We start from the raw sequence: 26,028 nt of genomic DNA, 5'->3' as shown, positions 1-26,028 counted from the left end.
CCCCAGCCCTTCCCTACCCACGTAGAACAGCCCAGCACCAAAGGGATCACTGAACCACAGCAGGGTGCCTCCATACTATACCTTCACAGATGCCTTCAGACTTCCTCAAGGGATCAGCTTTCATCTAATGACTCATTTCTAATTAGCAGGAATCATTATCATTTTCAGAGCTCGGCACTGACTTTGCTCCAGCAGCCCTTTGGTCCCTGGCAGTTTAAAAACAAAGCACTCAGGAATTTTAAATGCCTAAAACCAGCATGGGAACACACTGAACTGCTTGAGGTGAGCTGGGAACACCCTCTTGGTGCTCCTAACCACATGGAAACCCCTGTTAAAGTCGTTAAAAACACCTATCAGAAACCACTCAGGGGTGAAACTTGCCTGGCTTAAAAACTTCAGCAACAAGTATCTGTTTTCACCACTTCACTATCCAGAGATCAAGGGCAGGAGGATGCAGCCACAGGGCTCTGCCCTCCTGTGCTCTGGGGGGTCTCCTGCACCCACAGCCCCCCCTGTATGGGCACCTCTGTGAGGAACCTGCACCAGGAAGGCCCCAGCCATGAGGTGCTGGGCAGGGAGAAAGAGCTGAGCACCTCAAGGTGTGGGGGTAGGGGGACGGTTGGACTGGATGATCTTGGAGGTCGTTTCCAACCTCATGATTGTGTGATTCCCTTTGGACAGGCTGATACTCCAAAGAAACCAACCCCACCCAGCTCTTTAGAGGGATCAAACTCTGAGGTGACAGCTCTTCTTTCCCTTCCCAAACACAGGAAAGGGGCCCAGAGCTGCAGAGCATATCTTTACCCACTGCAAGGTTAGGACAGGCCCCCTCAAAGGCTGCTCCAAACCCTGGCAGGACCCCAGTGCCCCTAAGAATTCCCCAAGGGTAACAATTAACACCAGCAGTGAAGTTCAGCCCAGGCAGCTTCCCATCTTCCACTGATTCTCTGTTTCCCTGCTTCCCAGCCTCAGCAGTGCCCTTGATGAATCCTTTTGTCAAAAGCAAAAGTGTGTGGAAGGGAGGGAATCAAAAGAAAGCAACACAAACAAAAGCCACCAGCACTGGAAAAGGAAACATTGCCTTACCAACAGCTGGAAACCCCACAGGGGCTGGAAATACCACTTGCACTCACACACAGCAGGGAGGGATTTCTCCAGGGGGCTGGGGGAGAGGTCAGTAAATAGTGAAATGAGGAAAGCACACAGGAGATGGGGGCAGGAGAAAAATCAATCGACACCAGGATGCACAGCACTTAAAAGCAGGAACAAATACACAGTAAACACAAACACAGCCAATGCTGAAAGCTGTCACCTGTTTCCTTCAGATTTACCAACTCAAGGAGAAGCACAGTCCTCTCCACAGGTATCCATCCCTCTCCCAGCCTTCCTGGGGAAGTGTTTGCTCTTCAGAAGGAGAACAGAGCTGGTCCCTATGGCTACAATGGGTTACTTCATGCCCCTCTATTTACCCAACCTCCAGCTCCTACAGTGACAACAAAGGACCCACCAGTGACCAGGAAGGATTTTTTCCCTCCCCATATCACAGAATCCCAGGGGTTGGCAGGGACCTCCAGAGCTCATTGAGTCCAACCCCCTGCCAAAGCAGGGTCCCTAGGACAGGGCACACAGGTTGGTGTCCAGATGGGGCTGGAATCTCTCCAGAGAAGGAGACTCCACACCCCCTGGGCAGCCTGTCCCAGGGCTCCCTCACCCTCACTGGGAAGAAGTTCTTCCCCAGACTGGTGTGGAACTCCCTGTGCTCCAGCTTGAGCCCATTGCCCTTTGTCCTGTCCCCACAGACACTGAGAAGAGGCTGCTCAAGGCCCCCTGTGTCCCACCCTTCAGATATTGATAACCAGTGATCAGATCCCCTCTCAGGCTTCTTCTCTCCAGGCTGAACAGCCCCAGCTCACTCAGTCTCCTCACAGGGGAGATGCTCCAGGGCCTTCATCATCTCAGTAGCCCTTCTCTGGACTCTCTCCAGGAGATCCCTGTCTGTTTTATCCCAGGGAGCCCAGCACTGGACACCACATTCCAGGTGGGGCCTGACCAGGGCAGAGCAGAGGGGGAGGATCCCCTCCTGTGACCTGCTGGCCACACTCCTCTTGATGCCCCCCAGGACCCCATTGTCTCTCTCAGCCCCCAGGGCACACTGCTGGCTCATGGCCACCCTGCCATCTACCAGCACCCCCAGGTCCTTCTCCACAGAGCTCCTCTCCAACTCACACCAACCTCCTCCTACATCAATTTGGCCAAAAAAGAGCAGCCTTTTTCACCATCCCCCATCCCAGGTCCCCACACAGGAGAGAAGGGGCCTGAACAGACAGCACAGCCCCAAGCAGCACAGTGAGGCCAGCAGACTTCTGAGTGCTGAACAGCATCTGCAAGGCAGCATCCCTCACCCTCCCCCAGAGGGTGTTCTGCCCAGGCCACAGCAGCATTAACAGATCTGTACCCTCCCCAGGGACAAAGTGTGTCATCACTCAGCAGCAACGCTCGGTCTGTCCTTCAAAAAAATGACAACAATCAAAGTTTTCCTTCAAGATGACCAAGAAAACAGCTTTTCATCCAGCAGTTTCTGACCTCTCTCAGACCTGAAAGCTCGCTGTGTTCACACCCAGCATCCCAGGTCCCCAGCATCAGCTGGTACCCTCCTGCTGCACCATCCCATCCGCCCTCTTCCAGCATCTTTCCCGGCGTGGGAGTGCAGCTCCTGCCCGTCACCGCTCTGCTGCTGGGGGAGCTGCACACAAAACCTCTTCCCCCTCCCTCCTCTGCACAGTCACGCTCAGTTATGCCTTTCCACAGGGTTTATTAGTGCAGCCTCACCTGTCAGCCCTGCAGAGATGCTGGGCTGGGACCAGGCAGCAGCGCTCCATGCCAGCCCCCAAGGCACCGCTGCCTGTGCACCACCTGCACCAGCCCCAACCCCTCCACCTGCATTTTAGGAGCCTTAAAAAGTGCTGCAGGAGTGTGTGCTGCATGTTTGTCACAGTGTAACAGCACAGGGAGACTGCTCAGAGAGCCAAGCATCAGGGTTCTGCTTCCCCCTGCCAGCCTGGGCAGCGGCACACAGCGACAGGGTGTGGGGCTGTACCTGTGAGCTCACCCCACAGAGCCACAGGGAGCCCTGCAAGCTGGGACACTGCTGTCCACCCTGTTTCTGAAGGAGCTTGCACATGGGGCTCAGAAGGGAGACATTGCTCTCTGAGCTCTCTGAAGGAGGGTGTAGCTGGGGTGGGGGGGAGTTGGTCTCTTCCCCAAAGTAACAAGCGACAGGACAGGAGGAAACGGCTTCACGTGGCTCCAGGGAAGGTTCAGACTGGGAACTGGGGAAAGTGTCCTCACCCACAGGGCTGTCAGCACTGGGATGGGCTGCCCAGGGCAGTGGTGGGGTAGATGTGGTGCCTGGGTACAGGTTTAGTGGTGCCTGGGTACAGGTTTAGTGGTGACCTTGGCAGTGCTGGGGTAATGGTTGGACTCGATGGTCTTCAAGGTCTTTTCCAACCCACAGGATTCTGTGGTTCTATTCACTGACTCCACATTGAATGCATTTGCAGCACTAACACAGAGACTCATAGAATCCCACACTGGGCTGGGTTGGAAGGGACCCCAAGGATCACAGAGCTCCAACCCCCTGCCACAGGCAGGGACACCAACCTCCAGGCCTGGAGCTACACAAGGTTGCCCAGGGCCCCATCCAACCTGGCCTTGAACACCTCCAGGGATGGGGCACCCACCCCCTCTCTGGGCAGCCTGTTCCAGACCCTCATCACTCTCTCTGGAAAAAACTTCCCCCTAATATCTAATCTAACCCTTCCCTCCTTTAGCTTCACTCCATCCCCCTTGTCCTGCCATTGTCTGCCCTTTGAACAAGCTGATTCCCCTCCTGTTCCTCTGCTCCCTTCAGGGACTGGGAGGCTGCAGTGAGGTCCCCCCACAGCCTTCTCTTCTCCAGGCTGACCCAGCCCAGTTCCCTCAGCCTCTCTCCATAGGGGAGCTGCTCCAGCCCTCTGAGCATCTCCGTGGCTCCTCTGACCCCTCTCCAGCAGTCCCACATCTTTCTTGTACTGGGGCCCAGCTCTGGACACAGGACTCCAGCTGGGGCCTCCCCAGGGCAGAGCAGAGAGGGACAATCCCCTCCCTGTCCCTGCTGCCACCCCTCTGCTGATGAAGTCCAGGATATCATTGGCCTTTTGAGCTGCAAGACCTACTGCTGGCTCATGTTAAGTCTCTCATCCCCCATAACACCCAGGTCCTGCTCAGCAGGGCTGCTCCCCAGGAGCTCTTCTCCCATAGGATATTAACACTTACTGCTTCCCTGTCTAGCTCCACACTGGATCCAGGAGGGTTTCACATTATAAGATCACCTGGGATCATTTTGCTGGGCTTCCCCTCACCTTGAGCTGCTGCTGCCACACACTGAACTCCAGCAACGAGCGTGTGGCCACACAGCAGCTCCTGCACTTGCTCCAGAGGCCGAGGTGGCAGCGGCAGCGACCCACACACCACAGCCCCTGTGAGCTCCCCAGCAGAAAGCTGCTTTGTGGGGTTACATAAGCACCATTTTCCCTGTTCCTTCACTCAGAATGGTTGTCACAGATTACAGCTGCAGTGGAGTAACAGGTAATGTAGGACTGCATGTGGGGAACGGGGAGATCAGCACCGAATGCAGGCGGGGGGAGTGTCTCTTGGGTACCGCTGTCCCCAGCAGGCAAGTGAAGTGGGAAACAGGCAGGGGAGAATTAAACACAGATTAAAACCCAAACAAAACAGGGGGGAAAAGGGAGCTTAGGGGGTCCTGACTTGTGAAATACAGGAAAATCCTACAGCTTCCCCTTGTCCTCTGCAAGGAGGCATTCCCAGTGGAATGCCTGCCTATCAGGAGCTCACCCAGATGGTCACAGAATCACAAGGTTGGAAAAGACCTTTAAGATCATCTAGTCCAACCATTCCTGTCCTGTGCTGACCCAGATCCCTGAGCACCTTATCTACCCTTTTTCTAAACACACCCAGGGAAGGTGACTCAGCACCCTCCCTGGGCAGCCTGTGCCACAGCCCCACAACTCTGCCAGGGAAGAACTTTGCCCTCACCTCTGCTCTGACCCTGCTCTGGTGCAGCTTGAGCCCATTGCCCCTTGTCCCATCTTCTGTCCCCTGGCTGAAGAGACCATCGCCCACCTCTCTGCACCCTCCTGGCAGGGCAGTGCAGGTGGTGATAAGGTCCCTGTCACATTCAGACAACTTGCCCCCAACCCAAGGCCTGCACCCTTCTCAGCTGGGAAAGTCCCAGCCTGATCAGACACTCAAAAAATGACAAAAACAGGACATCACTGAAAGGAGAGGGGAAGCATCTGGAGAGGGAAGCCCAAGCAAACGGCTCCATCTCAGCAGCACTGCCAGTTGTGTTTCCCATGGCAGCAGCCGGCTACCTGGGACACTCTGGACCCTGAGGACCAAGAGTGAGATGAGCAGGTACCTGAGCAGCAGCAGCTGGTGCCTCTCCTGACACAAGCCCTACAAACAGAGGGGAAAAGGGCTCACAGTGGGATGGGGAAGAGTCACAAGGAGGATGGGAAAAGGCTTTTGTAAAAGGAGCTGGGAATAGCAAGGGCTGGTGGAACAAGCCATGAGCTGGCGTCAAGGGCACACAGATAACAATGCCAGGGATTGTCCAGTCCTGCCAGCAGAAGCACAAGCCAAGGCCACCTGGGCAGGAGCTTGCTGTGAGGGAAGCAGGGAGCAACAAGGGGGTAATTCAGGGAGCAGGGCAGGGAAGGTCAGCAGATGCTTTGCAGTATCACGTTCACAAGTCAAAATGTCTTTTGCAAACAAGCCCCTTACTTGGAAAGAGGGAAAAAACCACACAGACAGAATACAACAAGCAACAAACCTGATGTTATCACTGGAGCAATTAAAGGGAAAGCTGAGATTGACTAATTATGGATCCAAATTACTGCTGCTGCAGCACACGCTTATCCCAGGGGCTGGAGCAAAGGGCACCACCAGCACTCACAACCCTCCTCCTTCCCCCCTCTGCACCACTGCACTCTGGAAGTGAGTCCCCACAAAGCTGAACTGAATCACTCCCTGCTTGCTGAGGATCACAGCAGGGGATGTTTAGTCTGGAGAAGAGGAGGCTGAGGGGAGACCTTATCACCACCTCCACTGCCCTGCCAGGAGGGTGCAGAGAGGTGGGTGATGGTCTCTTCAGCCAGGGGACAGGAGATGGGACAAGGGGCAATGGGCTCAAGCTGCACCAGAGCAGGGTCAGAGCAGAGGTGAGGGAAAAGTTCTTCCCTGACAGAGCTGTGGGGCTGAGTCCCCTTCCCTGGGTGTGTTTAACAGATGGGGAGATGAGGTGCTCAGGATCTGGTTCAGCACAGGACAGGAACGGTTGGACTAGATGATCTTAAAGGTCTTTTCCAACCTTGTGATTCTGTGATACCCAGAAAAACCCCTGTTCTCCCAAACCCTGGACCCACCCCAGCCTGAGTGCTGTTCTCACAGCTGGGGCTGAAAACACTGGGTGAAGCCTGACAGGCACAACCAAAGGACTTCAGGGAGCCAGGGAAACCCTCCCCAGCCCCAGCCTCACCGGGATGGTCACATGAGACCAGCCCAAGCACCCACACCTCTGTCTCTGCACCCAGGACTTAGGAAATGGGGCACATGCAGTCAGTTCTGCAGGCACAGCTGCTCACCTGTTTCTGCTGCACTGCTCAAGGACCTCCTGGGGTGCCTCCTGTACACTGAGAGTCCCAGCTCTTACCCGTAAGAGAGGGAACTGTGCCCAAGTCTGCTCCATCTCTACGGATTTTCCAGCTCCCCACAGCCAGCACCCTCTGTTTCATTTTGGGTTGTATAAAATATTAATTACTGCTGTTTCATTTAAACCTACAACCTAATAATCTCCTCCTGCTCCTGTTACAGTACCTGTCCCCATCGTTTCCTGCAGCATTTAGGATCTTCCACCATCTCCAGCTGCCACTTTTCCAGGGGGCACAGTTACTTCTCATCACCCCCCTGCCCTTGGTGGAGGGGGGTTTTATCTGTCAGGTTCACCTTGTGCCTGTTTGGGTTTTGGGGGGTTATATGCAGGTCTGGGGGGGGGGGGGGCATGTTCTGCTGAAAACTTTGTGAGCTGGTGTGGCACAAGCTGGGGTGTCCAAGGAGCAGCCGCTCCGCACGCAGAGCAAACCTGCAGCTCTATTCTGAGTTGGGCAGTGACACCTCCAACTGTCACCTGGGGAAGGAGGGGCAAGCAAGCTGGTGGTGGCACAGGCATGAGCCTGCCCTACCCAGCCAGCCCCTGGCATTTTGCTTTCCACCATCACAAAACCACCTTTAGTCAGTCCAGAACCTGCACTGCTGCAGAGGTTTTGGTGTTCCTCCTCCCAGGAACCCCCAGGCAGGGGGCCAGAAGGAAGCACCAACTCCCTCACCTCTCACATCCACCACTGAGCAGCCCAAGTTCATTTTGGGGAGCTTTCCAATACAACACCTAGTGCATTAAATACCAACAACAGATTCCTACCCTTCCCTTGCACGTGCTGCCAACGATCCCCTCACCCCCCAGCCAAGGAAACACAATCACTGAATCTGAGTTGGAAGGGACCCATCAGGCCCATGGAGCCTCCACACAGCCCAGCCAAGCCAGAGCAGGGCACTGAGGGCATCATCCAGATGCTTCTTGCCCTCAGCCCAGCTTGGGGCTGTGACTCCTTCCTTGGGGAGCCTGTGCCAGTGCCCAAGTAATAATTCTCATGTAATCACCATTCATATAAGTAATTCCTGTATGTGTGTGTATATATATACACACACACACACACACTGCCCTAAAAAGGTTATTTAGCTGTCATGAAAAGGTCTGGTATCCAGAGTCATCAAACACATTTAAGGTGGGATGCTCCAAGCCATGCCTGCAGAGAGGAGAGCAAGCAGAAGGAGCAGACAGAAGCGCTGCTGTGCTGCTGCTCTACCAGGTGAGGTCATGGAGGGACCCATGGAGGAGCTGACAAAAACCCAAGGGAGATGGAGGGCGCCAGTACTCAAGAGAGTAACTGGGGAGAGAGTTAGGACAGGAACTCTGCTCAGCCCTTGGTTTCTGCTGCCAATCCAGCAGGTATCACCAGCTCATTAACGAAGGGAGATGAGGACAGGAGCTTCCTCTCCCACCATAGCTCAGGACTTAACGTCCCAGCTCACAGCTCTCTACAAAAATAGTCCCAGGCACGCAGCAAGCAGGAGGAACAGGAGCTCCTTGGGTTACACAGGAGAGGGAACAGCAAAGTCTCCCACCTTGTACTTGGTTTGGGTGCAGGTTATGCTGTTTCTTAAAAATAAAGCTGGGCCTCAGCCCTGTGGAAATGGCATCTCTCAGGGCACAGCACTGCTTGGGGTAAAAGAACCCTGCCCCCCCCCCCCCCTTCCAAACTACTGGAAAAGACTCTTCTCATCCACCTCAAAAGGTTACCCAGTGGTAAAGGTATGTCAGGGGTAACCAGATTGCCAGTGCACCCATTAAACATCACCTGTCCCAGCACAGCCCCTTGAGGGACACCACTTGTCACCAGTTTCCACCTGGACATGGAGCCATTGACTACCACCCTCTGGGTGTGACCATCCAGCCAATTCCTCATCCACTGGGCAGTCCACCCATCAAATCCACCTCTCTCCATCTTACAGAGAAGGATGTTGTGGGGTAACATGTCAAAGGCCTTGTAGAAATCCAGACAGGTGACATCCCTGAGGTCCCTACAGCCGTGGTCTGGCACAATGTCCTGCTCTGCCAGCCCAAACAGGTGTGCCCAGAGACCCCCCACCTTCTCCTCAGCTACTCATGTCATCCACCAGCACCAACACACGCCAGAGCTGCAAGTTTAAGGGGTTGCCAGACTCAGTGCAGTTACCTCCATTGGTGCCAGCACCCAGAACAGTGCTGTGGGGAAGCAGCAAGTGGCTCACACACTGATCAGGAGCTGATGATCCAGCAGTCAGACCACTGCAGCCCAGGACTCAGGGTTTAATCCCCTGCAAGTCAAACCACCAGCACTCTGGCATCCTGCTGCCCTCCCACACATCCCACCCCAGCCCCCAGCATCCCACTGGTACACAGGCAAAACCATAACCCTCCCAACACATGGTTAGGGTAACTTGATACTGACTGTGTGTCAGAAAGCCATTGCTGTCCATGCAGCCTTGACCACTGCTCAGGCAGAGATCTGCACCCCACAGCTTTTCACCTGGGGAAGCAAGAGGGGCTTTGTCCCCTCCATGCACAGAACCCCCACAACCTTCTTGGTGGTGACTCCAAACACCAAGGAAACATGTCACCTACGGATGTTTATTGCCCACACAGCAGCACTGGTGTCCCAAAGCCCAAACCTGGACCAGGACAGCAAGACCCTACACACACACTGCACTAAAGCATCCCCACAACAAACACCTCGCCAGGTGCTTTCCTGGTCCCACCTTCACACTCCCCCTCTTCCAAAGAGACATTTGGGGCGGTTTCTGAGGCTGGGCTTTCACTGTACACAGCACATTGCCAAAAGAGGTGGCCTCCTGTATGAGCTCTGAATTCCAGCACTTCAGATCAGGTCAGACCTGAGAGCTGTTATGCTTCAGGACAGAGGAGATACCCAGTGTGTAAATACACCCACAGGGTTTGCTTGCTGCACCACATGTGTTTGTGGGAGGAAACCAAACGTTACTCTCAGAAGAGTTATGACCAGTGAAATGTTTCTAAAACATTCTGTTTGTCAAGCACCAAAGGGATCCATGAAGGATCCATTAGGGATCCATTAGGAATCTGTTACACAGTGGAGCAGAAGTGATGCTCCAGGGAGCACTTTGCAATGCGCACGGGGCTCCAAGAGCTTTACTCAACGCAGCTGTCCCAGACACTGGTAAATCCCTTCTCCTGTGGGAGAGGTACAATGTGCACGGAGAGAGCAAGCTCAGTGCAACACAATGTGTGTGTCACTCACCTACTGAAGCCTCCTAAGCTGTGAGTGGGTCGATGGGCACAGCGCTGGCACCGCGTGGTGAACCGGTGACCCAAGTGTCACAGTGTCCCAAGCAGCTCTCCCTGTCCCCACTGACCAACCCACAGGCTCCAGGAGAAGGGCCCATGGGCCCTGCCTTCCAGAAGCAGCAGCGTTAGCACAGAGTTTTACCTGCCCTCTACCACTCACTGTGATTCCCAGGGGCTCTAAAGCCCCAGGTGATGCTGCACAGCCAGAGATGACAACATTCAGCACACGCTGTATCATCTAAAACACTCCACGTCTCCACAAAACCAGCAGCTGTTGTTAACTTGGTGTCAAACAGCCCCTGCCTGGGCTTCTGCACAGTCCCCCAAGGCCCAGGAGAGCCACTTTACAAGGAGGCTCCACGAAGGGCCCCAGCTGCACGTCCACACAGGCTCTACCTGACTGGTTGTTCCTCATGCGGATGGCTTTGGCTTTGGCCAGCTCCAAGGCCGTGACCCAGCGCTGCCTCTCCACCTCCGAGTTGGCCTTGAGGTGGTAGGTCCTGCCCCCGTTGGACAGCACGATGTTGCAGGAGTCCTCGGTGTCGATGTGAGCTGTGGACAGGTTGATGGTCCCGCGGCACGTGTGGGCCATTTCTGCCTGTGTCCTGCATGGGAACAGAGGGGAAAAGGAAGGGTCAGTCCCCCTGCACCCAGCCCGGCCCCAAACCCCACCGCTGCACCCTCCCACGCAGAGGAGGCCCATGGAAAATGTGTCACATCAGCAAAGCCAGATGAGCTCCTCAAACAGGAGTGGTAAGGACAGGGCTGCAGCATGTGGATTGAGCTCTCTGCCTCGTACCAACATCACCCCCAGTGCCAAGGCTGCTGGTGTCCCATCCTGCTGCACTGACTGCGTTCCTAGAAGTAAAGCTGCTTCTCCTCACATGCTGACACTTTGCTCCCTACTCCCACCACCAGCACCCAGCCATGTGCAGCTCTCTGTGCCCTCTCCCTTCAGTTGAAACACCTTCACTACCAGTAGAATTGCTTCATATGTCACCAGGTTGCCTGGAGGAGCAGGAGGCTGTCCTGGGACTGACTTCCCAAAGAAGCAACCCTCCCTCCCCTTAGGAGCCACCACCCTGCAGCAGCCGTGATACCTCCCTGGACACGGCATCCCCAGAGTTCGTAGAATCATAGAATCCCAGACTGGTCTGGGTTGGGAGGGACCCCAAGGATCAGAGAGCTCCAACCCCCTGCCACAGGCAGGGACACCAACCTCCAGGCCTGGAGCTACACAAGGTTGCCCAGGGCACCAGCCAACCTGGCCTTGAACACCCCCAGGGATGGGGCTTCTGAAACCCTCTAGCTCTGCTACACATGCTGATGGAGTGGGAGAGCCAGACCTCAGCAGGACAAGGCAGGAGCCTCAAGGCCTGTGGAGGTTTTATAGGCAGAGTCTAGACATTCAGGAAGATGGCACCAGCCCTACTGCTGGGGTTGTGTGTTAGGCAGAAGGAAACCATTCTGGCTAACGTGAACTCCAATCCCCCCAGCCCAAAGCCCTTCCCACGGCATTCCCAGGGCTTCCCTCACCTGCTCAGCCCTGACACTGTTTAGCACAACAGATGGAAGCCAGGGCCACCTCCCAGAGCTCGGCAGGCACAGAAGCTGTGCAGAACCAAAGCCCCTTGGTCCCTCCCCCAAGACCTTACAGTTCAGTAGGGGAGGGTGAACTGGCTCCGAATGAAAATAGGGGCTTGATTTCCTTCCCAAAGTCACCCTCCCTGTGATGCAGCACGCAGGGATGTGTTCCCAGGAGGGATTGACTCCCCCTGGAGAGAACTGCTAGAATCATTTGCTCTTCTCCACAACCCCAAGGTCTCCAAGGTGACTTCACTAAATGAATTGAAGTCGTAGGGAACAGCCTTGCTCTCCCACCCAAGAAAACTCTCTCGGTACAGGATGGATGTTCTTTAAGCTCCCTTCCCCTGCCAATCTGCATGGGAAATCAATTCCCATCCATCAGCACCCACACACGAGGCAGGCACCTGACCCGGCCCTGAGCCAACAAGCAAGTGATCTCCTCAGCCCACACTCAGGGGGAGAAATAAAATAAGAGGTGCCCTTCAGCAGCGCTCGTGGTCCCCCTGGATCTGCTTCTTCAACTGCCACCAGCTCAGCCATTGCATAACGTGATCCAGGCAGATTTTTCTGCCTCTCCACTTTCTGCAATAATCCGAGCGCGGCACATATGGGACAGCATGTGGGCAGGCTGCAAAAATCCCACAGGGAGCTTAAATGTGGCCAGGGAGCACAGAGAGGTGGGTGCTGCTGAATAGCTGGGATTTGTTTGCTGCTCCCTGGCAAAGCTCATCCATGGGATTTGCTCTCAGAGGTATGAGAGATGGAAGAGGACGGCCTCGCGCAAGGCCCTCCCCACAGGCAGAGGCCTCCCCCCAGGCACAGGCCTCCCCCCCAGGCACAGGCCTCCCCCCCAGGCACAGGCCTCCCCCCCCCCAGGCACAGGCCTCCCCCCCCCAGGCACAGGCCTCCCCCCCCCAGGCACAGGCCTCCCCCCCCCCAGGCACAGGCCTCCCCCCCCCCAGGCACAGGCCTCCCCCCCCAGGCACAGGCCTCCCCCCTCCAGGCACAGGCCTCCCCCCTCCAGGCACAGGCCTCCCCCCTCCAGGCACAGGCCTCCCCCCTCCAGGCACAGGCCTCCCCCCCCAGGCACAGGCCTCCCCCCCCAGGCACAGGCCTCCCCCCCTAGGCACAGGCCTCCCCCCCCAGGCACAGGCCTCCCCCCCCAGGCACAGGCCTCCCCCCCCAGGCACAGGCCTCCCCCCTCCAGGCACAGGCCTCCCCCCCAGGCACAGGCCTCCCCCCCCAGGCACAGGCCTCCCCCCCCAGGCACAGGCCTCCCCCCCCAGGCACAGGCCTCCCCCCTCCAGGCACAGGCCTCCCCCCCCAGGCACAGGCCTCCCCCCCAGGCACAGGCCTCCCCCCCCAGGCACAGGCCTCCCCCCCCAGGCACAGGCCTCCCCCCCAGGCAGGCCCACAGCATGTGGGGCTACACAGCACCAGGAAAAAGCCTCACAAAGACACCTGCAGGTGTTAAAAAGCAAGCAGAGTCGGCCCTTGCTCCCCTGCCCAAAACACGGGGCCAAACTCCACGCAAACCCCTGGCTGTTGAGGGAGGTGCAGGCTACAGGCCCCGCGCAGCTGGGGCAGGCAGCTCTGGGCAGCACAGCCAGGGAACCCCATCCAGGGATGCTGGAGTCGGCTGCAGTGGTTTAGCCCCAGAGTCACTGTGGGAAGAATGGGGCCCCTCATAATCATAGAATCATAGAGTTGTAGGGGTTGGAAGGGACCTCGAGAGATCATCAGGTCCAACCCCCCTGCCAAAGCAGCTCCCTAGGACATGTCACTCAGATAGGTGTCCAGACAGGTCTTGAATATCTCCAGAGATGGAGACTCCACACCCCTGGGCAGCCTGTCCCAGGGCTCCCTCACCCTCACTGGGGAAAAGTTTTTCTGCATGTTGGTGGGGAACTTCCTATGCTCCAACTTGCAGCCCCCACCTGGAGTGTTGTGTCCAGTTCTGGGCTCCCTGGGATAAAACAGACAGGGATCTCCTGGAGAGAGTCCAGAGGAGGGACAGAGATGCTGAAGGGCCTGGAGCATCTCCCCTGGGAGGAAAGGCTGAGTGAGCTGGGGCTGTTCAGCCTGGAGAAAAGAAGACTAAGGAGGGACCTTATTAATGTTTACAAATATCTTAAGGCCAACCCCTTTTCAGTGTCTGTGGGGACAGGACAAGGGGCGATGGCCTCAAGCTGGAGCACAGGGAGTTCCACACCAATCTGGGGAAGAACTTCTTCCCAGTGAGGGTGAGGGAGCCCTGGGACAGGCTGCCCAGGTGGTGTGGAGTCTCCATCTCTGGAGAGATTCAAGACCTGTCTGGATGCCTTCCTGTGCAATATGAGCTGGGGAGCTGCTTTGGCAGGGGGGTTGGACCCAATGAGCTCTCGAGGTCCCTTCCAACCCTTACAGCTCTGTGATTCTGCAATCTTCTCTGTCTTGGTTTCTCTTGGTCAGCGTTTCTCTCTTCTTTTTGACTGGAAAAGCAGCTTCAGCTCCTTCAACACCTCAAATCCAAACACAGGGAGCTTGGCAAGACAACTTAACAATACCAGTTACTTGGAGGCCACCAGTATTTAACTCCTGGAGCTTGAATTCTAGCACCTCCCATTCCACAGCCTGACAGATGAGCCACATGCCACATGGTGATAAAAGAAGAGCAGACCCAATGTAAGAGCAGATCCTGCTTTCCAGCTCCAAAGGAATGCCTGAGCTACATGGGGCTGCTCAGCATGTCAGTGCTATGCAAGAGAGATGCTTGTGCTTTCCAATGACTCCAAGAAATCTTACTACAAGTAAATTCCTTTACCAGAGCTCAGAAGTCAGCTTCATCAACAGTGCCAAGAGAAAAAGGTGAACATGTAGATAATAAAATGGTTCTCATCTCCTGGCTCCCCAGTTTTGGTTTCAGTGATATCACAAGAGCCAAAGATTTCATTCCAGATGCTGGTAAGAAGCTGCTCCCAGGTATTTGTCACCTGTCACTGTGTGGCTGTGCTGGAAGTTAACAGGACACAGTGAGTGGCAAAGGTACCACTTGCTTCAAGCCAAGTATGCACGACAGATGCTCACTGCATCTCCCTGCTACGATTTCCTTTGACTGGTGAGGCTCAAGGGTGTTTCTTTGGCTCCTCCAAAGCTCGACTTCTCCTCTCGCAGCTCAGAGACCAGGCAAACAAAAAAGTCCCAGTATGGAACCAGGCCTGCTCTGCACAGCACCCATTGCCCAGGCAGCTGGTGGTGTTTCAGCACACTTTACAGCTCCAGCACCAATACAGAGGTCAGGGACAGCACAGCTCTGAGCACAGAGCACACATCTGCAACGCCAGCAGCTCAACAGCTACTTCCATGGGTGACACATGTAGTGACATTGTGACATGACATCCCAGCTAGGAGCAGCCAGCTTCACAAGGGAGCTAAAACCACCCAGGCTAGTGAGCACACAGGTCTCCAAACCAGCTTATCCACAAAAAACTCAGCAGGATGCCATGCAAAGACTGAGCTGAGGCTGCTTGCCTAAGCTGGAAGGGGCAGTACTGCACGCTCATGTGTTGCCAGCATCACTCCATAGCGCTGGGCACCTTCACAGAGAGGTCCAAACACAACCTAAGTTGTTCCCAGGCAAATGACCTCCTAAAACACACAAAATCTCTCCCTAGAGATTTTTCCTGTTGTAACCTCAAAGCCATTCCCTTGCCTTGGTAACCTGATGCTGAACACTACATTCCCACCCTATCGCTCCCGGCCGCGCCGCTCTCCGGTGCACACACAGGTCACTGCAGGGCTCAAACTCATCCCCATGACAATGGCCACCACCACATCCCCGTGACAGCCTGGGAGAAGCACAGTGAGCAGCACTTGAAGCCTCCCACACTCTTGCTGTCCCTATTCCAGCTGATCCTTCCCTCCATGGTTACAAGTCTGGGTGTTCAGCTGCCCCTCCGCATCTCCGGCCGCACAGGAGGATTCACCCAGCACAAGCCAGGACGGGTCACAGACAGCTGAGCACGGGTTCTGCTGGGAGCCAGGCCCTGGCCCCTGGCATCCCCAAGCAGGCCAGGCCATGCCTCAGGTCTGCAGTGACCACTTAGCTGTTTGATCACCACTCACCAGCAAGAAACATCTCCTAACTCAAACACCATTCACAGGAAAACCTATTGCTGTCCCTGTGCCACCCTCCTGGGCTTTTCCCCTCCTTCCCTCACAGGCTACTTGAGCTGTAACAGTCCACAATGGGCAGCTGAAGTTCTGCAAGGAGGTTTTAGTGTCAAGTTTTGAGTGTAGGGCCAGAAAGAGCCTCCCCAGCACCGCTGGCATCACCGCAGCAGCCGGGTCCCGCTGCTGTCAGGGATGGACCCAGCTTGTCCTCCAGCCTGAAGGGTTCCAGGAGAAAATAAGTGTACAAGTTTGGAAAGGAAAAGCCACAGCCTGTCAGGGCAGGGAGTGAAATTTATCTGTGGTTTGGTTTTGTGAAGTCTCTGGATGTGAGAGCAACGTTGCCACTATACACATGGCATGGAGCTGGACACAAAGCCCAGACCTGCTCCTGGAGCTGGTGATCAACACCCCAGGCAGCCTCCCCACAGAGAACTCCACCACCACAGTGTATCAGAAGAGGCAGGAGCTCAGAAAGACTTTTTTGCTGTTCTATCTCCACAAAATTTCAAATCTAGGCTGCTGCACTGATGCTGGTCTGGAGATGCCAGTATGTCCAAGTAGCACAAGGATTCAAACCACAACCCACAGCCCAGGAACCAAGGGGTGCTGCAGCAAGGCAACTGCTGTCAGCCAGCCCCAAACACCTCCATCCCAGCCACCTCAGCCACCCCAGCAAATCCAGCCAGCCCCACTGGGTAAACACCACCACCTTTTGTATCCATTCCCCAGCTTTCTCAGCAAGACAACCAGGATAAACATTTCCATCCTGATCTACTGAGGAGAGAACGAGGCAAGAGAAACACATTGCACAGCAGATGGACCACAAAGCAACACTTCCCCAATTAGTGAGAGGGAGTCCCCACTCCTGCATCTGCTCAGGGCTCCCCAACAGCACATTCAGGCTGGTGGGGGGGAGGTAAGCTCCCAGCACAGGCAAGAAGGGAGCAGTACTTCAGCATCTCCTGGTCCCAGGGAGGTTGGAGGGTCTCTCTGTGGAAGAGCATCACCCCTGCAAAGCACAGCAGTTCAGGGGACAGCCACAGACCCCTGGGCTCCTACCCTGCATTCATGACCACAGATACACAGGGAAACAGGGCACAAAGTGTCCTAACTACCAGGAAAAAAGAAAGAAGCCACACAAGAGCCCACTGAACACCTTAAACACGGGCTCTTTTCTGAGAGGTAAGAGGTACCTTACCAGCACCGGGTGGGAAACCCAACTTAGGTGGCTGCAAAGCATCCCTCTGGCTCAGGCTCCCAGTTGCTACCAGTCCTACCAGTATTTGGCACCAGTGCATTAACACAGCAGGCACACAGATCTCTCTCATCCTTGTGTGTCGTGGTTTTACCCCGGCTGAGAGCTGAGATCCAGGCAGCTGCCTGCTCTTTAAAGGAAAAGAGCAGGGGAAAAGGGGGTGGGTTGAGAGGCAAGGGAAGGGAAAAGGACGGGGCAAATAACAACCCCAAACACAAGAAACCAAAAGCCCGTGGGTTGGGATAAGGATAGTTTACTAAAATAGCAGAAAGATAAAATATCACAATGCTGACAGGACTTTAGAGCAAGAAATATATGAAACTGTTGCTACACAATGCAGTTTCTCACCGAACCCACAGCTGAGGCCGTGCCACCCAGAGCCATCCCAGAACCCGACTGTCCCCCAAAAACCACGTGTCCTGGAGCCACCCCCCTCCTCCTCCCACCAGCCCCCTTTATACTGAGCAGGATGGAATTGGCATGGAATACTCTCTCTGGCCAGTTTGGGTCACCTGTCCTGGCTTCGCCCCTCCTTTCTCATGAATACAGAAATAGGAAGAGCTGAGAAAGTCCTTGACTGCTTCACTCAACTAAAACCATCAGGGTGTTACCAGCACTGCTCCCATTTTAACACCCAAACACAGCATCCCATCCGCTGCTGCAAAAGAAATTAACTCCATCCTGACCCAAACCAGGACACTGTGTCAGTACAGCAAGGTCATTCCACTGCCTTAACCGTGTGCACATGGAGACGCCTGACCCCCTCTTACATCTCCACACCCAACCACACAGGGCCCAGCCTGGCCTCCACTGCTGCTTCCCCACCATGCAGCAACCTGGGACAGTCACAAGTTCAGGCAAACCCCACTTTGTCTTTCTTTTAAACTCCTATCACCCCAGCAAGGAGAAGAAGGGGGAAAGCCTGGCGGGACAGCCAGCTGCTCTGCTCTTAACACCACCCACCTCTCCTGACTCCGAGATTAAGGCCTATTTTCCCTACTGTAGCTTTCATGGATTAAGTTGAAGCCAGTTTATTCACTTCATTTCCCATCCCACTGGAAATGATCCCATCATTAACCCAGCAAAGGGCTCTGCAGCCTCACAGATCTACTTCAACCAGCCACAGAACCAGGATACGCCCTTTAGATTAAGCTGCAGGGATCAATGCAGAGGCACCACCAGCAGCCAGGGACAGGGAAATAAAACCAGCAGAACCAGGGAAGAGATGAGATGCCTTTTAGATGCAATAGATGTGGACAAAGAGAGGACACACCAAACGGATGCCCGCTCTGCTGGGCCCACGAGCGCAGCCACACGCCGGAGCGCCAGCAGCAGAGCGTTTGTCTACTGAAGAGGATGCAGAAGAATCGCTGCAGTCACCAAGGGTAATGGGGCTGATCCTTTTCTTCATTAATTGAGGATGGAAATTCCTCTCAGGGGATTCTGGTTCATTACCAGCAGTCGGGGCAGCCCGACACACGCCGCAGTCACAAAGCCTCGCGGCGCAGAAACAGGCCGTCGGTGCCCGTTTGCTGCGTGGCCCAGCAGCAAGGCTCGCTCTTCCCATGGGATGCAGCTCCACGAAGCACAAACCCACTCTGGATGAAGGATTTCCATGCAGAACTCACAGCCTAACAAGACTATCTGGATTAACTGGAGCCCTCCGATCCTTTGGTGACCCCGGAGGCCTCGTCCCAGCACGGGGACAGGAGCTGCGCTCCCCGTCTCGCCCTGCCAACAAAGGGCTGTTGTGCCACCACCATTCCCCTGGCATCACCAGTGCCGGCCAACAGCTCCCTCCTTGCCTCAGCATCAGTTTCCAGCCCCAGGTCATGCTGCTTCAGGGTTCTCCAAGCCCAGCCACACTGAAATGCAGCACTCAGTTTCACAGTCACCATCGTTGATACAGGGCTACAGAACCCCTCCTGCATGAGTGCTTCACAGCACCTTTCCCCACAGACAGAGATCGAGCGTGTCCTCTGTCCTGAGGAACTGGGGGCGCAAAGCCAGTGACACAGAATCACAGACTGGTCTGGGTTGGAAGGGACCCCAAGGGTCACAGAGCTCCAACCCCCCTGCCACAGGCAGGGACACCAACCTCCAGGCCTGGAGCTACACAAGGCTGCCCAGGGCCCCATCCAACCTGGCCTTGAACACCCCCAGGGATGGGGCACCCACCCCCTCTCTGGGCAGCCTGTTCCAGCCCCTCACCACTCTCTCTGTAAAAAACTTCCCCTAATATGCAGTTTAAACCTTCCTTCCTTTAGTTTTAATCCATCCCCCTTGTCCTGCCATTGTCTACCCTTTTAAAGAGTTGATTCCCTCTCTGCACTCCCTTTTACACCTGAGAAATTCCAAGAAGCACGTTAAAATGATGCACTTAAAAATGGGTTCAAGGCCAAAAGCTCACATGCCCCCCCACCCTGTACAGGCAAACGCTACGCGCAGACACCACACCAAACCCCTTGGGGTTACAGCTCGTCCTTGGGTCATGGGAAAAGGTTTTTAGACGACTCAACAGAACACAAAAGCCCAGGAGGAACCCAGCACGTGGCTTGGGGAAGCATTTTCCCAGTTTGCCCAGTAAGCAACATTCACATCCAGCATGTCACAAGCCGGTTCAGCAGAGCTCTCGCAAGCTCCGCATGACAAGCGGCTCAGGGGGTTGTTGTTTCCTTCCTCTTTTTCCCTTTGTCAACCCTACCAAATCACAGCCTGAACCCCAGCGAGCTCACAGCAGGCACTGCACTGAGACTGCTGCAAAAAGATACCATTTCTTTCTATTTACAGACAGATTAATCTGCAACTGGCTGCAGTCAGGGTGGGCACAGATTAGGAACGGTCAGATTTAAAAGGGAAAAGCCTGAGATCCTGGCTGGGCACCCACAGCCTCTGCAGGTCACAGGGAGATTCCCTCCCCAAGCCCTTCCCAAGTCAGAGCCTGGGACAAGGATCCTGCACATGGGACCCAACAACTCAGCAGCGCTGCACATGTCACCAAGCACAGCTTTAGGGGGGATCCAACTGTGAATTTCTCCTGCAAGGACACAGGGGCAGCAAGGGAAGAGATCCACATCTCACAATCCTTTCTCCAGTGCTTTGCTGGGAATCTGGCTGCAATACCCCCACCAAACAGCTCTGTGAGGAAGAAAAAACTGGAAGATGCTTCTGTTCTGCATCATTTACAAACGGAGCTCATCTCTCCCAGCTTCACAGAGAAGAGAAACCTACAGGGGAGCTCAGGGAAGGTAATTTGTCAGAAAAAGACATTCTGAGCCACGCTGCTGCAGTGCAGGACAAAGCACCATGCTCACCCCCCCAGCACCAGGCAGCTCAATGCAGAGCCTCAGGAGCGCGTTCCGCCTGCGTTAGCACTTTCGGGGAGGAAGAGTCCTCACTCTGAAGCCCCACTGCTAGCAAAGCAAAGGGATTTAATCGATGAGCAGGTCAAGAGGATGGACAGGGCTGCCAAGCTGAAACAGCTCTGGAGCCACCCAGGCTTCCCCACTGCTTCTTCTCCGCAGTAGGAGTGCGGCAGATCTGCTGCCTCGACGGCTCAAACAGCCCCGTCTGGCTCGGGGACAGGCAATCGCCTCAAATATGTTATAGATCGAGGGTGCCCACGTGCAGGGGCACTTGTTTCCTGGGCAAATGGTGTGTAACACACATATAAATGCACAGAGGCTTAGAAATGCTTCTCCTGGTAACGTCAGAAGCACTTCAAAATGCACAGGTGTGCCCCAGTTCCCTTCCCCGAGGAGACTGTTCTGCTCCTACTGGGCTGTCACCAGTCATAGAATCCCAGACTGGTCTGGGTTGGAAGGGACCCCAAGGGTCACAGAGCTCCAACCCCCCTGCCACAGGCAGGGACACCAACCTCCAGGCCTGGAGCTACACAAGGTTGCTCAGGGCCCCAGCCAAACTGGCCTTGAACACCCCCAGGGATGGGGTACCCACCCCTCTCTGGGCAGCCTGTTCCAGCCCCTCACCACTCTCTCTGTAAAAAACTTCCCCCTAATATCTAATCTAAACCTTCCCTCCTTCAGGAATTCCCAACAAGAATTCCACCCCAAACGAAAGGATACTCAAAAAGGCATCTATTTTTTTTAGGGGCTGGACCCGATGATCTCTTGAGGTCCCTTCCAAACCCTGTAATTCTGTGATCCTATTCAGATGTGTGCCCTTCAAGATCAACACGTTTATGACCCTCCCACAGGCACAGAGCTGGTTTTTCTTGTGAGGAAACCTGAGCTCTGGCCAGGAGGAAAACAAACCAAGGCCACGGGTATCAGCAAACACGAGCTGTGGATGGGCAAAGGGACTTTGTGTTGGGGGGGGATTATGGAAAGAAAAAGTAAACCAAAATTTACAGAAAAAACTCCCACTGTTACCAGTTTGCATCTCAACTCCTCCCACCACGTCTCACTATCTCCTCTTCACCTCAGGAGAAGCCAGTGGTGGCCCCAGCTGATAAGGGAATCGGCCCCACAAACACGGCGCGCGGGGGAGCGCGAACCCGGCAGTGTGGGAGAGAAGCTCTCCCTGCTGCAGGACCACAGCCTCCCAGCAAGGGCTTTTAGTTGTCCCCTTGCAAGAGGAGCAGAGCTCAAGGCTATGAAGGAACTCTGCATGGACAGAGCAAAGCAAAGTGGGAACACACCTGAGGGCTTGGCCAGAAGTACACGGGGTAAGCGGGTACCGAGTGTCCCACCACGCAGCCAGCCCGCAGCTGATCCAACACACAGTTGTTGGTCTCAGATGAGAAACCCAACCCAGAAGGGCAGCAGCTTGGGCAGAGCCACTGCTGGATGGGGCAGGGGGAATCCTACCATCTCCTGAGCTGGAAGGGACCCATCAGGCCCATGGAGCCCAGCTCCTGGCTCCACACAGGCCCAGCCAAGCCAGAGCAGGGCACTGAGGGCATCGTCCAGATGCTTCCTGCCCTCAGCCCAGCTTGGGGCTGTGACCCCTTCCCTGGGGAGCCTGTGCCAGTGCCTGACCCACCTCTCAGTACAGAACCTCTTCCTGACACCCAGCCTGAACCTCCCCTGTCACAGCTTCACACCATCCCCTTGGGCTCTGTCCCTGGTCCCCAAAGAGAGGAGAGAGATCAGTGCTGCCCCTTTGCTCCCCTGGGCAGGAAGCCCAGCAGACTGGGCTGCACATCCTGCAACAGTGGCTGTATCCCCATCAGGCATGACAAAAGCTCCTGGGGACAGAAGCTAAAGATTCAGGGTGGGGAGAAAAACCAACCAAGACCCATGGGCAGTAACTTGCCACGTTCACTGCGTCAGTTAACAGCTGATGGAAGGTCTGGTCCAATCCCCACCATCTCCAGAGGAGTTCATATGACCCCAGACCAGGGTGATACACAACTTGGGTGCTCAGTGGCTCGCTTTTTAAGCAAGAATGACCAAGAACTGACCATACACAAGGTTAATTTGACAAATGCCCTTACTGCACAAGGCCACTGAAAGAAATGCAACCCAGCAGCTGAGAGCCTCAAGCAGTAACTTCTCTTGTCACAGCTCTTGCTTGTAAGTCATCACTGGGCCCCCAGCCCTTGGGAACTGCTTTAAATGATCAGAATTGAGCAGCCACAGTCCAAGAGCTGCACTCACCACCACATCCAAGAGTGTAAGAGCACACAGAGCGATGCCTGGGCAACACTAGGACCCAATTTTCATTCCTGTACCACAAATGTTGTTTCAAACCTGGAATATCCCATCAGTACAGGCATCAGAGCATGGAGTTCTGGGGGTACATGCCCTGAGCACGAGCTCCAGCATGGACAGATGAGCTTGCCTCTGCCCCACTGCAGCTCTCTTTATCCAAGATACCATCTCCATGTTTTGAGAACCAAACACGTTATCTTCAGAGGCACTGCAGGAGTTACAGCCTGTGACCTCAAACAGGACTTTAAAGGCATCACAGCTCCTTTTGCCAACTTTCACCCACCACTGAGCTACAGCACAGAGATCCTTGGGCAGGAAACACTTCTTTAGGAAGACTCCTGGGCGCAGACCCCGCGGGGCTGCGCAGACACACTCCTTCCTCTATTTTAAGGCCTGGGCACAAGATGACAAAGCTAAAACTTGGCATTTAAAACCTGATCCAATTGCTGCTGCTCAGCCCTTGACTGCAAAGTGGTCAGTTCAGCCCCTGCCCCACTGCAGGTTCCTGCAGCACCAGGGCAGCTTCCCGGTGCATCTGGAGCGCGGTGCATTCGGCCGCACCTCCTCACCCAACGTGAGGAGCAGCTGCTCCTGCTCAAGGCAAAGACTCAACGTCAGCAGACAACAGCCACTTCCAGTGGCCCCTGCAACCACCCAGGAGCTTCCCTCTGTGACACCCTTCACGCTGTGTTCAGCTGTAGGATCAGCACGTCCTGCTCTGGTAGCAGGTACCGGTTCCTCGCAGAGCGCGGCGCGGGCAGCTGCCTTTCAGAGCTGACCCAACCCACTGGGGAGTGGGGATGAGATCACACAGAACCAGGGAGCACGAGCTTGACAATCCAGAGGCACTTCTGCACACAGGGCACCTCCACCATCTCCAGGAGCTATGGGATTACCCCATTACCCTTCGAGGACGCGCTCCGGAGAAGCAGCCCAGCAGACAGAGATCTTTTTCCAGGAAGAACTGACAAAAGAGAGAAGGGAAAATGCAAGCTGGGACTTCACACATGCTTGACATGCAACTGTGTGGGGCAGTGGGACACGCTGAAAAACCTTCCCCCAACCTCTATCAAATGACCCAAACCACAAAAGCTCTTGGCAGGCGGCCCTTCCACCTCCGGAGATGCTAAGAGGGTTTTTTTTAAGAAGAAATCAAGAGCTAACTGCTTGCTGGCCCGTGATTCAGGCTGGCAGATGTCTCAGCTGAGATCCTGATGACCTCTGCCAACGACTTCTTGACAGAGCTGGCACGTCTCAGCTGCTTCACCCACGAGACCCAATGCCCAACGCCAGACTCTGAGCGCCGGTGCCTCCAGACCTCTGCCTGAGCAGTTTTCCCATCACCATCCCCTCCTTAGGTCAATGCTGCTCCTCACAGGCAGTCAAGGATGCAGCACAGGATGTAAGGATTGCAGGAAGGGTTAAATGTCTGTCTGCATGACTTTATGCACACAGGAGATCCCACTCACACTGCACCACAGGTATGGTGCATGTATTAGCAGCAACATATTGCATTATGAGACCTGCTTTATACTGTAGCACAGAAATTGTGACAAAACTCCAAAACCAAGCAGGTACCAGGTCAGACTGTTACTGTATTTACCTTCAGAAAGGAAACACTGGGCAGAGGGGCTGCTCCTGGTGCAGGGACACCACCTGCCCACGGGTACACAGGGGAACGTGCCCAGGTGAAGCCAGCACCCAGGGGAACGTGCCCGCCCAGGTGAAGCCAGCACCCAGGGGAACGTGCCCGCCCAGGTGAAGCCAGCACCCAGGGGAACGTGCCCGCCCAGGTGATGCCAGCACCCAGGGGAACGTGCCCAGGTGATGCCAGCACCCAGGGGAACGTGCCCAGGTGAAGCCAGAACTGCTGGGAGTCTCTCTGAGGGCCCAGGTCACGCCACTGCGCTGCACCAGGAGCTTTCTGCTAAACCCAGTGGCTGCCAGCTGGGGGTTACTGGGAACAGAGGAGTTAAACATCCAGCAGTGACCTTCAGGGACGGCTCTCCTGCCTAGACAGGGTGAGTTACAGCTTTCAGCAGTTTCCCAAACTCCCCAACCCAATTCACTCAGCTCCCCATGTCGCAAGAGAACTGTCACAGCGCAATAAGCTGCTTGGAGCTTTCCACTGCAGACACCCTTGAGCACAGCCCAAGACCTGCCCTCTGCTCTCACCAGTTCCCCCAGCCCAGAAACCAGTCTCCCAGCCAGCATTCCCAGGAAACTGTCTCCAGAAGGACCAGCTGCCCCCCACCCCTCTCCTCCACACAGCACAGTTCACATCCGCAGAGGCACCATCAGCACTCCGGGCACTTCAGCAGCCACTGGGGATGCCCAGGGCCTTCCAAAGCAGCCACAAAGACAAAAGAGCAATTAATGAGCAATTAATGACCCTGGCCACCTAGCTCAGCCCAGGCCCTGGAGCTTCACAAACAGCAGCAACACCTCCATCCCCAGTGCCTGAGCTCATGTCCTGCAGCTCCCATCAGAGGGATGGTGCTGGGAACAGTTTATTTTTAGACCTCAGCAGTGTTCATTTCCACAGGAGACACATCAGTGCTCACCTTCTCTAAACCCCTGCCTCCTTCTGCTTCTCCAGTGACTTCAAACTTTGACTGCTGGAGACAGAGAGGGGAAAAAAAACCCATGATTTGCTAATCAGGACAACTTAAACTGAAGCGAGCCAAGAGCGATCGTGCACAGGGGCAGCAGCCAGTTACTCCCACAGATGAAGAAAGACACCAAGACAGGCAAAGCAGAAGGATAACAACTATCAGGATACTGATAGACAAGTCATATTCCCCTGGCATGGCCCAGCACGAGCTATGGGTGATTGGTTACAGCTTTGGAAACAACTACTGCCAAGCACAGCTCAGCACCAGAAGGAAACAGGTTCTCTGAAGCTTTTTCACAGCTTCAAGTTTTCTCCAGAGACCTGAGTTCTGTTGTGGAGCTCTGAAGTACAACAGATTGAAGACCAAATGTTTATACAGACATCTGAAGGGGGGTTCTGTACCAGCAAGGCTAAACTCAGTCCAAAAGCCTCCCTTCTCCCTATGCACGTGCTCCTCCAGTGAAAGGAGCCCAAGGCAGCGCTGGCAGGACAGTGACACATGTCCCACAGCTTGGAAGGATGCTGAGCCCAGAGGTCTCATCCCAGTGGGATTGGCTGCAGGAAGGTTTCCACCAAAGGAGCCCAAAGCACTGCCAGGACAACAGGACAAATCTCCCCACAGGAGGGAGGGGGGGAAGACCCCAGTGGAGCTGGTTTTAGGAGCAGAACTTCATGACTGTGAAAAGATAAAGCAGTGCTCATCATC

The 26,028-nt window shown here is 55.1% G+C and overlaps 1 protein-coding gene across 1 annotated transcript in view; it reads right to left on the bottom strand.

Moving 5' to 3' along the window:
• OSBP2 (oxysterol binding protein 2) overlaps positions 1-26,028 on the bottom strand; it is a gene marked incomplete at its 5' end in the record, with an annotated part of 108,444 nt that overhangs the window by 69,266 nt on the left and 13,150 nt on the right. Inside the window, one exon of the mRNA XM_084272273.1 lies at positions 10,436-10,644. Coding sequence (XP_084128399.1) covers positions 10,436-10,644 — 209 coding nt within the window. The remainder of the gene's footprint in view (positions 1-10,435; positions 10,645-26,028) is intronic.

This window comes from Gallinula chloropus (genome assembly GCF_964237585.1).
Source record: "Gallinula chloropus genome assembly, chromosome: 17".
Lineage (NCBI taxonomy): Eukaryota > Metazoa > Chordata > Aves > Gruiformes > Rallidae > Gallinula > Gallinula chloropus.
This window is presented reverse-complemented; position numbering and strand designations above follow the sequence as displayed.